The sequence below is a fragment of the Capsicum annuum genome, unplaced genomic scaffold (genome assembly GCF_002878395.1).
Source record: "Capsicum annuum cultivar UCD-10X-F1 unplaced genomic scaffold, UCD10Xv1.1 ctg5377, whole genome shotgun sequence".
Taxonomy (NCBI): Eukaryota; Viridiplantae; Streptophyta; class Magnoliopsida; order Solanales; family Solanaceae; genus Capsicum; species Capsicum annuum.
The window spans coordinates 89,603-102,293 of NW_025861901.1; the positions used below are offsets into that span (position 1 = coordinate 89,603).

The following is a 12,691-nucleotide window of genomic DNA, read 5'->3' on the forward strand; positions in this document are numbered from 1 at the left end:
TCCTTCTTTATTACGATCAACCTCCAAGACAAGAAAATGGTTGAGCTGTCCAAGTTCCTTCATCCGGAAGCAAACTTATAAATTCTTCTTGGTTTAAATAATTTCTTCTTAAAAATCCCCGGTTAGGATTAGATCATCCACATATACTATCACACTAGCAAGTTTACTTCCAACATTTTTCACAAATAAGTTGGAATCTACCGGTTCCACGAAATAACCACTATAAGTAAGAAATTATGAAATCTTACCATATCTTGCCCTTTGCGCTTGCTTTAATCCATATAGAACCTTTCAAAGCTTACACACATACTTAGGATGATCTTGACTCGGACAACCCATTGTTTGGCACATATAGATCTCCAAATCCAACTCTCCATGCAAAAATGTATTTTTTACGTCCATCTGCCAGAGGTTCCAATCTTTACTAGCTACAAGTGTAAATAGAATCTGGGCGGTAGTAAGCTTTTCCACTGGAGTAAATGTTTCATCATAATCTAGTCCATATTGCTGAGCAAAACCCTGAGCAACAAGACGATCTTTGTGCCTTTCAATTGATCTATTTGTGTGATGCTTTATATTGTAAATCCATTTACAAAAAATAGGTTTAACATCCTTTGGCTTTGAAATGAGCTACCAAGCTTGATCAATTATACCACATCAATTTGCTCATCCATAGCTTTAATCCATTTTGGATTCTTGAATGCTTCCTCAAAAGTCTTTGGTTCTTTTTCATCATCTTCTTCTACTATGGCAGCATTGGCATACTTAGGGTTTAGATTTTTGGTCCTTGTTGACCTTCTAAGTGTAGGTGGTGTGTTTGATTCATTTAGATCACCTTCTTCAACATTATATTCATTATCTTCATCTTAAGCTTCATCTAGACTTAAGTGAATGTGAGTCAAGTCCAATACATTTTTGAGAGCATTCGAATCTGGCAGAAGTTTCATATTTGAAGACCATCATGAAGAGGCTTCATCAAATATCACATTCTGAGTAGTGTAACACTTTCCGATTGTTAGATCACAACATCGTCACCCTTTCTGTTGACTATCATACCCAACAAAAATATACCTAACAACCTTTTTGTCCATCTTACTACATAAATGATTAGGTACAAATACATAGCATACACATTTGAAAACACAAAAATAGCTAACGGAAGGTTTCATGGTCCACAACTTCTCAAAAGGTGAAATAAAACTTAACCTTTGTTGAGGAAGTCTATTGATCACAAAAGCTACAGTCTCATAGATTTTGCCCAAAATTGTCCCTATCCATATTGTTCTCGTGAAGCATGCTCCGACAAATTTCTGCTAGGCGTCTGTTCTTCCTTTCTGCTATGCCATTCTGCTGCGGCGTATTTCGACATGTGAACTGCTGATGTATTCAACACTTCCAAAGGAACTCAACAAATTCACATAAGTTATATTCCCCACCATTTTCAGTTTGCAAGCAAAGAATTTTCTTGCCAAATTCTGCAACAACCTTTCTGAACTCTTTGAATTTTTAAAATGCATAAGATTTTTCCTTTAAAAAATAAACCCACACGAAATTGAAAAAAATCATCAATGAAGACCAACATATATTTCATCCTACCAATAGAGACTTGGTTGACAGGTCCAAACAAATCTGAGTGAATTAACTCTTATGGTTCCTTGGCCTTATATTTTGACTCCTCATACGAAAGCTGATGAGATTTACCATACTGATAGCCTGCACATATCACATCCGTCCTTACTGAAAGTTTGGGAAGACCCTTCAACATTGAATTTTCCATCATGACACTAAGTTTTGAGAAACTAGCTAACGTGACTCAACTACCTATACCATAAGTCTGCGATTTGGTTCTTCCTTGTCTTGTCTATATATGCGGTTTCTGTCGATATTACATAGATGGAATTCAATCTTTGTCCCTTCATTACTAGATATTCTTTAATCTCAAGATCATGATATATCCTTCTATCTTGCGGACCAAACAAAACAAAGTGACTCGAAGATGGCAATTGTTCTATTGAAAGAAGATTTTTCTTCATACCTGGTACGTGATAAATATTTTGGAGCAGCATCAGATCATCACAATTATTTGGAGACACTACAACCTTACCGATGTGAGCTATTGGTAATTTGTTTCATCGTCTGTCACTACCTCACGGCTTCCCTTGTACTCGGACAGAGTTTGCAGCGTCTCTTTATCACCAATCATATGGTTTGAGCATTTGAAATAAAAAATCCAGTCATTCTTATAGTCAATTTATTTAGAGGTTGTTACTGTAAAAGCTAACTCCTCTTGTTCAACGGCAAAGAATGCTTCAGCATCCCAGTAATCTTCACTATTTTCCTTTGGACCGAAAGTAGAAACAATATTGCCCTCAACAAACCTTTTATTGAACTAGAAAAACTTGGCTTTATGTCCCTTCTTTCCACAGTTTGGCACTTTTTTTCAAACCTCTTGTTTTTGCCTTATTATCCATTATTTCTTTTCAATCCACTTGAATTGTATTGCTTGGAGTTCTCTCTGCTTTTGTTGACATAGAGCACTTCCTCCTCACCCTTTTGTGAACCTCCACTCATTTGCTTTTCCATGGTTTCTTTGCCAGCAAGCAAAATTTCAAACTCCATAAGTGATGGTTGATTTTGCCACCCTTGTACTGCAGTAACAAAGTTTCTGTCTTCAAATCTCAAACCATGAATGATTATTCTTTTCATCTTGGTTTCCCCAATTGGAGCTATTGGTTCAAATTCTGAAATTTCACGACATATCGACTTTACTTTGTGAAAGTATTGTGAAATGCTCATATCATTTTGTGATATTGACAACAATTCACTATCTAAAAGTTGTAGCCATGTGTCATTCTTTTTTGAAAAGAGTGCAGCCAGCATGTCCCAAGATTTCCTTGGTGTTTCAGCATCTCGTAATGTTCCAACATATCTTTTTCGATGGTGGTTTTGAGGGCAAATAATGCATTTCCTGCTTTAATATTCCATTTCCTCAGTGCGCCATTCGGTTCTTCTACCGCTGGTTTGACTTCTCTTCCATTAAAAATCTCCGAAAGATCTTGACCTTCCATGTAGGAGGTCATTCATGTCATCTATATTTTGCAATTCTAATGATTGAGTTTCTTAACTCCACCTATGGCTTGAAAATCAGTTATTTTATTTTCTGAAAACAATTGTCTATGTTCAAGAAGATGGTTCTTGCCTCCAACAACTAATATATGTTCTGTATGGATTCTCTCTCTCTTTTAAATCTGGCTATGATGCCAAATGATGAACTCAACTGAATAGAAAACTCAATAGTTGAAAAGAAAAATAGAAGGAAGAACAAAGGTCAAGAGACGTATTAACTGTTTGATGAGAATATGGATGATTGCTTTTATTCATACGCTTAGAGGCCTTATATAGGCTTACATATTTTAAAGATTCATTATCCCACTAAACCACTACTGTAATTCCACCAAACAAGTTCTCCTAAACATAAGGAATACATACCGGCAGTACTACAAAACATGGAAAAATATCACAAACTAAAAATAATTATGTACTAACTGAATGCTAAATTATAGCTACTATAGACTTAGTCAAACTAGAAGTAGTAGCTGATGTTGTACAAATTTAACATAGTGAACATCTACACTTATTTCATTCTTAAAGAGTTCGCTAATTGGTACCGGTGGCACATAAATATATCTAGTACTTGAACTACCTCTACCAAAACAGAAAAAAATTAGTTTTTTACTACCGCTATCACTACCGGGACAAAAATTTCTAACATTTTTACAAACTTTTCTTAATATATTTATATTACAAATTAAATTAAAAAATATTCAAAAAACAAAAAAGTAATAAAAATAAATATTCAACAAATAAAACACAAATTAAAAATTAAAAGTAAGAGATGGATTGACAATACCAAATTTTTGAAGTACCGAAAGTTGAGAGGCTTTTGAAAACTTCCACTTGATATTTGTAATTGCAAAATAATAAATTAAAATTGAGCACTTTAAGAGATATCTAAATAATTGAGAGAGCTTGAGAGAATGAGGTTGTAAGTTGTGGAAAAAAATTGGTTCAAAATGTCATGTATTAACAGAAAAATTGATTTTTTTTAATAAAATCAATCAAAAGCTAATTTTGCCACTAGTCCAACGGCTATATAGCCATTAACAAAGATCCGAAATCAGCAAATGGTGTTGGTGGGCCGTTGGGTCAATTATTATTAAAAGAATTTTAATAACCGGGTCGGTCTGGTCCGAATGACCGATGGGCCTTGTCTGATTTCTCAAATGGGACAATTCACTGGGTTCCTTGGACTAGACCACCCAATCCATGAACCATCCAACCCTACCGATTCTAGGTCAGATCGATCCAGGACACTTTTGGGATGGTCTAACCGGGATGAACCGGCCTGACCCAGCCTGACCCAACCCAGTTGATGGGTTTAAGTTAAACAATGCAATAGTCTAACCACCAAAAACCCTCAACCCTAGTTTGAATTAAACATCCAAGAACATGTATATACCAAGCAATTTGATGCAATAATATAATAATTAAAATAGAAAGTGTCCAACATGCCTTTTTGACGGAAGGAATTTAGGAAGAGTTAGAATCCTTAACTTAGAAGCTTGAACTCCCATAATGACAAAATTTATGAGAAAACCTTGAGAATAAACTGTAATATTTGACCCTATTCTTAAAACTTTAGATCGGGAGTTTGGAGTTTTAAGGAGAGGATTTGAATTAGGGATTAGGGAGTGATTATCGTACCTTTGGGATGAATTTAGGGATTAAAAATGGATTGGGTGAGTTATATGGGGTGTAAGGACCATTTTTCCCTTGATTTAATATAGGAAAAACATATTTTAATGTCCAGTAAGGGAGAGTCATTCCGTGGTCCCAATCACACGGCTCCAGCTGTGCCTCGCGACCCTAATCGCATGGCATGAGCCTTGCCTCATGCGGCCCATCGTGCATCATGGAAAGTTCCTTACTTATATGCCTATAGCTTTTTACTTTGAACTTGGATTGACGAACGTTAGTGAAGTTTAAAAGAAGGTTCGAAGGGCTTTAGTTTGATATAGAGTAGGCCATGTAACTCGTCTTATTATAGGATTAATGATCATTGAAAGTTGACTTAAATCGTATGCTAAAACTTAGTAGGTAGGAAAGTCCTCATCTCAACTTTAATCTTGGAGATTTTTACGACTTCAATCAATATCCAAAGAGGTTCCCACACTAAATAGTTGATCATCCCACTTTCATTTAGATAGAGATTATTAGGTATAGGTCTATACACGTACGACGGATGGGTTCAAGTTCTAGCCCGAAAAGGCGAGCTGTTACAATCAACTCATGTGATCATTCAACCTCAAGTGCCACATGACTAAGAAGAAATTGAACTTCCTCCTCCTGAATCTCCATCATCTATAAAAGTATCATACTGAACAAATATTTCCATTAGTGATTCAAAATGAAATTCTTCCTAATGTATGTGGAAATGTAAGATATTTTCCATGGGTTGATAGTGAATGATTGCGTTGAGAAGTATATTGTTCAATAGGTCTTACCTCAGTCTCAACTCATGGCTGGGAGAGTTGGATTCTTCCTTTGGGATGATACTCAACAAGCTATTACATCTACTCATGAAGATTATTCTAATTGCACTGGAGGTTATGAACATATTTTTACAAATCTAGATGCTTCAACTTCAACAGGAGTTCGAAAGTTCATTAAGCAACTCCTGGAGATCTATCTGGACATTCTTATAGAGTATCTGAATCAGCTACCTGAGCTCATGTTAAATGACATTAGCACCAGAACTCCAGTGTCTAGAAACATTCATCTTATGAAGGAATTCCTTTTAATTAATCTTATAGATGTGGCCAACAACTTTATTCATCATGACAAATTATTTGATCTTTTGACATGTGTTAGAGAACTTTCCAGGGAGATTTAAACTCTTGTCCTAGAAGAGAAATCAAGGAATGCCGAGAGTATTGATGAACCATTCCATGCAACTCTAGACTTTCAGGAAAATATTGAACTCCTCAAGGAAGATCTTAAAGGTGTTTACCTGTAATCCCCAGACTCATGTCAATGGTGCTTCTCCATGAGAGATGGACCGCTCTTCGTTTGCCTTCTACTCACCATATAAATGATCTGCTAGATTTCAATTCTTATTCAATTTCTTTGATAAAGGAAGACATTGGACAGGTGAAAGAAGACCTAGAATTGATAAGATCTTCCTTCGTGAACATTGAGCAGGAATTGAATAAAGATCTCTGGGCACATATTTTAGATGTGGCATACAAGGCAAAAGTTTCATTGATTCAACTATTGTAAGAGATAGTGGTATCTTACACCTTATTTTCTCACTTCCCATTAGCATAAAAAAGATCAAGCTTATCAAAGAAGATGTCTCTAATTTATTTGAGAAGATTCGCAAAAACAGGAGCTATGTTGTTGTAAACTCTCCTAACCAGCCAGCTAAAAGCAAGTCATTTATAGCTGGTAAAGTAATTTTAGGTTTAAGGAGGAGACAAACTGGTTAATTAGTAAGATCACCAGTGGACTGATAGATCTTGATGTCATTACAATCACTTGTATGCCAGGTTCGGGCAAACCTAATTTGGGGTGCAAAGTATATAATGTTGAATCAATTTGTAGTCATTTAGAACTACATGCATGGTGCACAGTCTCCCAAGAATGTGAAAAAAGAAATTGTTGGAGAAACGTTTTAATCAAGTTACTGGCTTAGATTTAATGTTCAGTAAGGAAATTGATGTTAATGATAAGATGTGGAAACAATTGTATGGAAAGAGGTACCTAGTTGTGTTATATGATGTGTGGGATACTACTACATGAGATGATTTAACAAGACTTTCCCTGAAGTTGAGAAAGGAAGTAGAATTATTTTAAGGACTCGGCAAAAGTAAGTGGCTTTTCATGGAAAGGGCAACACTGCTCCTCTTAACATTCGATTGCTAATTCCAGAAGAAAGATGGGAGTTATTAGACAAAAGGCATTTGGAATAGAGAGTTTCCCTAATGAACTATTGGAAGTTGGAAAATAAATAGCCCAAAATTTTAAAGGGCTTCATTTGGTGTCGGATCTGGTTGCTGGAGTCATTGCAAGGAGGGAAAAGAAAAAGTTTGTTTGGCTTGAAGTTTGAAATAATTTGAATTTTCTTATTTTCAGAAGTGAAGTTTATGTGATGAAGGTTATAGAATTAAGTTATGGCCAACTACTATATCACCTGAAGCCATTCTTCTCTTTTTTTGCAAGATATACTGATACAAGATCAATGGGCTCCACTTCTTTGGGATCGATGCTTCAAGGATCACATCTATGGATCAAAGACTTGGTCTTTTTAGGAGATCAAATACGTGAATGGAGTGATAGCTTGAAAAGAAGCTTTATTTGAAGATATCCTCCATGAAAGAAATGGGCGACACCGCATTTGGATGATAGCTTGGGCTTCGATAGAGTATGGGCGTCCATTCCATTGTTTTGGGCTTTGGGTCACTTTTGGGCCCAATAGCTTTAAGGGTCACTTTTGGGGGATGAATCTCAAAAATAGACTCAATTTGGGGTGGCTTTCAAATTTTAGCCCCAAATAAAAAAGTTTCCTCAAAATAGCCTTTACCTATTAACTAATATTTTTTGGAAAAAATTGCCCCTAATCAATGAAGTAAGTTACATAAATGATCCTCATAATGCATAAGAACTCTATATTTATATCTTTCAACTTTTTTTTTTCTCTTTTTAATTTTACTTTGATTTTTATTTTTTCTTTTCTTTTTTTATTTTTAATTTTCTCAACCCTTACTTTTTTCCCTTTTCCCTCTCAACTTCTTTTTTTTTTTCTTTTTTCTTTTATATTATTTTTCTTTTTTCTTTTTTCTTTTTTCTTTCCTCTTTTTTTTTTTTTGTTCTTTTTAGTTTTTCTCAACCCTAACATTTTTTCTTTACACCTTCAACTTCTACTTTTACAAAAAAAAAAACTTTTTTATTTTTCATTGATTTTTTTCTTTTTAAATTTTTCTCGACCTTTATTTTTATTTAATCTTTCTTTTTTTAATCAACCTTTTTTTTTCTATTCTCTCTCAACGTCTACATTTTCTTTGAATTTTGTTTTTTATTATTTTACTTCATTTCCTTCTTTTTCCGCAGTTTTATTATTTTTGTTCTTTTCTTCGATTTCTTCAATTCAAGTTACATCTCATGAGCAAGAGTTGACACTATCACATTATAAAGGCAAGACTTATGACTTTCGAACAATAAACTACGTTTAATAGGCAAGAGTTGACACTACAACATTGTAGAGGCAAGACTTATGACTTTTAAACAACAAGTTATGTTTTATGGGCAAGAGTCGACACTACCACATTGTATTTTTATTTATGCGGTGTTTTATAACTCTTACATTAGAGGAAAGACTTAGCTCAGGGACTATCAAACAACAAATTATACCCTACAGACAAGAGTTGACTCTATCACATTATGTTTTCATCTATGAGATGTTCTATAACTACTGCCTTAGAGGCAAGACTTAGCTCAAGGACTTTCAAACAATAAGTTAAGTTTCATGGGCAAGAGTCGACACTACCATATTGTATTTTGATTTATGAGATGTTCTACGACTATTTTCTTAGAGACAATAAATTAGCTTAGGGACTTTCAAACAACAAATTATGTCCCATGGGGAAGAGTTGACTATACCACGTTATATGTACATTTATGAGATGTTCTACAACTATTACCTTAGAGGCAAGATTTAGCTGAAGGACTTTCTGACAACAAATTATGTCCCACGGGCAAGAGTTGACTCTACCACATTATGTTTTCATTTATGAGATGTTCTACAACTCTTGCCTTAGAGTCAAGACTTGAATCAAGGACTTTCAAACAACAAATTATGCTCCACGGGCAAGAGTTAACTCTACCATGTTATATTTTCATTTATGAGATATTCTACAGCTATTGTCTTAGAGACAAGACTTCGCTCAAGGACTTTCAAACTATAAATTATACCCCACGGGCAAGAGTTGACTTTACCACGTTATTTTTTCATTTATGAGATGTCCTACAACTATTGCCTTAGAGACAAGACTTAATTATCTCAATGTCTTTCAAACTACAAATTATGCCCCACGGGAAAGAGTTTACTCAACCACGTTATGTTTTCATTTATGAGATGTTCTACAACTATTGCCTTAGAGGCAAGACTTAGCTCAGGGACTTTCAAACTATAAATTATTTCCCATGGGCAAGAGTTGACACTGTCACATTATGTTTTCATTTATGAGATGTTCTACAACTCTTGCCTTAGAGGCAAGACTTAATTAGCTCAAAAACTTTCAAATTACAAATTATGCCCCATGGGCAAAAGTTGACTCTACCATGTTATGTTTTTATTTATGAGATGTTCTACAACTATTGCCTAAGAGACAAGACTTAGATCAAGCACTTTCAAACTACAAATTATGCCCCACGGGCAAGAGTTGACACTACCACATTATGTGTTCATTTATGAGATGTTCTACAACTCTTGCCTTAGAGGCAAGACTTAATTAGCACAAAGACTTTCAAACTACAAATTATGCCTCATGACAAAAGTTGACTCTACCATGTTATGTTTTCATTTATGAGATGTTCTACAACTATTGCATTAGAGGTAAGACTTAGCTCAAGGACTTTCTAACTACAAATTATGCCCCACGGGCAAGAGTTGACACTACCACGTTATATTTTCATTTATGAGATGTTCTACAACTTTTGCCTTAGAGGCAAGACTTAATTAGCTCAAAGACTTTCAAACTGCAAATTATGCCCCATGAGCAAAAGTTGACTCTACGATGTTATGTTTTCATTTATGAGATGTTCTACAACTATTGCTTAGAGGAAAGACTTAGCTCAAGGACTTTCAAACTACAAATTATGCCCCCACGAGCAAAAGTTGACACTACCACGTTATGTCTTTCATTTATGAGATGTTCTACAACTCTTGCCTTAGAAACAAGACTTAGCTCAAAGACTTTCGAACTATAAATTATGCCCCACGGACAAGAGTTGACACTACTACATTATGCCTTTATTTATGATATATTCTATAACTCTCTCCTTAGAGACACGACTTAGCTCAAGAATTTTCAAAGAACTTTGTAACAATAATTCATGCCCTTAAATTTGCTTTGATAGCAAAAAAAAGAAGATACCTTTGCGGATTATCTAATTTTTTATTTATTAGCAAAATATAATAGAAGTTGAGAAAAAAATGAAAAAACGATCAAACAAAATAGAGAAATAAAAATAAGATTGAGAAAAAAAGAAAGGAAAAAATAAAGATCAAGAAAAAAGAGAAAAATTTAAAAAATTAAGAATAATTAAAATGAGAGGAAAAATAAAAATAAAGTTTGAGAAAAATGAGGGAAAAAAAAGAACTGAAAAAAAAAAAAAAAAAAGAAATAGAAAATGCTTGAGAAAAAAATAAAGGTTGAGACAAATGAATTAAAACATGAAAATAAAATTAAAGAAAATAATAAAAAGTAAAAATAATAAAAAAAGTGAAAGTAATAAAAAATAAAATTTGAGTGACAAATAAGTATGGAAAGTTAAAACAATATATTTGAGGTGTAGAGGGACAAAATGGTACTTGTACTATATTTAAAAAGTAAGGAAGGTTATTCTTTAAAGACATTTCTTATTGGGGTCAAATATATAAAGTCACCCATAATTGGGTGTCCAAAATCATACTAAATTAATTGATATTTTCATTATTCTAATGATTATTTTTAAACTAAAATTTGATTGGCAAGTAGTTAAGTCTTCCATCTTTGTTTTATTATTATAAAGGAAAAAAACATAAAACATATATAACATAAATTTCAACGAAATAAATGATTTCTTTTACTACCTTCCTATTTTTTTAATTTTAGCTTGGCAACTAACATATTGTATTAATCACGAAAGAGTTAATTGCAAAGCCTAAGATATAAAAAGTGAAAATAATAAAAAATAGAATAATAAATTTAAAGGAAAAAAATTAAAACTGAAAAAAAGTAGAATAATAAAAGTAAAGGCAAAATAAAAAAGTGAAAATAATAAAAAATAAAATTTGAGAGATAAATGAGTATGGAAAGTCTAAACATATATTTGAGGTGTTGAGGGGCAAAATGATACTTATAGTATAATAAAAAGTAAGGAAGACTATTTTTCAAAGACATTCTTATTTGGGGTCAAATATCTAAAGCTACCCATATTTGGGTCTATGACAGGCAATTTCCTGGAATTTTTTACCCTTTACTAAAAGTTTTTGCTTTAGTCAAAATCGTTTTCTCGCTAATTTTCTTAATATTTAAGAGTTGAAATTTAATTAAATGAATTTATGGTAAAACCTTTTCTTATTAGAAGTCATTAAAACAAATGATAACTAATACATTTTTCATTACCATAACAATTCTAAATCAACTAAATTTAAGAAGATTTAAAAAGTCTATAAATCTACATCTACATCTAGAACAACAACAACAGTCCCAGTGTATTCTCACAAAGTGAGGTCTGGGGAGGGTAAGATGTATGCAGTCCATACCACTACCTCCGAAGAAGTAGAGAGGTTATTTCCGATAGACCCCCCGCTCAGAATCTCGAATAATACACCAAGATCGTATTGGAACATGTAACAGGAGAGGTTGGCATGCAGACATAAGAAATAATAGAAATAAATATCAGTGAAGTACGGAATAAGAGAAATACGAGTAATACGAAATAAGAAATAAAAACTAGCACACCCACTTACCCACCCTACCCGAACACACCTGGCTAAAGGCTCCTACTTAAGGACACAGGCTTGGGATTACTGCCCGGATACGCACTTGCTCTCCAAACACCTAGCCACAATCCATACACTCGCCCTAACCTTCTACCCTAATCTGCAACCTCCACACCTTCCTGTCTAGGGTCATGTCCTCAGTGAGCTACAGCTACTCCATGTTATGTCTAATTACCTCCCTCTAGTATTTTTATGGCCTACCTCTACTCCTCCTAAAGCCATCTAAGGCTAGCCTCTCATACCTCCAAATTGGGGCATCCATGCCCCTCCTTATCACATACCCAAACCATCTCAACCTTCCTTCTCGCATCTTATCCTCCACCGAAGCCACTCCCACCTTCTCTCAAATAGTCACATTCCTACCTCTATCCCCTCTAGTAAGTCCACACATCCATCGCAACATTCTCATTTCCGCCACCTTCAGTCTTTGGATATGGGAGTTCTTGACTGGCCAACACTCCACTCCATACAACATGGCCGGATGGACTGCCACTCTGTAGAATTTTCCTTTAAGCTTAAGGGAAACCTTCTTATCACACAATACTCCTAAAGCGAGCTTCCATTTCATCCACCCTGCTCCAAGTACGTTTGGAGACATCCTCATCAATCTCACCATTCCCCTGGATAATAGACCCAAAATACTTAAAACTATCCCTCTTACAAACAACCTGGGAATCTAACCTCACCACTACTTCATCCTCCTGACTCGCGTCACTAAACTTGCATTCCAAATACTCTGTCTTGGACCTACTCAACCTGAACCCCTTAGATTCCAGGGTTTGCCTCCAAACCTCCAATTCTCATTTACACCCCCCATGTCTCATCAATCAACACTACATCATCCACAAATAACATACACCAAGG

General features: G+C 34.5%; 1 protein-coding gene across 1 annotated transcript in view; it reads left to right on the forward strand.

Annotated features, from left to right (window-relative positions):
- Positions 1-6,093: 6,093 nt before the first annotated feature.
- The window catches only part of LOC107874465 (glutamyl-tRNA reductase 1, chloroplastic-like), a 47,388-nt gene continuing 40,790 nt past the window's right edge, over positions 6,094-12,691 (forward strand). The window contains 2 exon segments of the mRNA XM_047404219.1: positions 6,094-6,335; positions 6,449-6,512. Of these exon segments, the coding sequence (XP_047260175.1) occupies positions 6,094-6,335; positions 6,449-6,512 (306 nt within the window).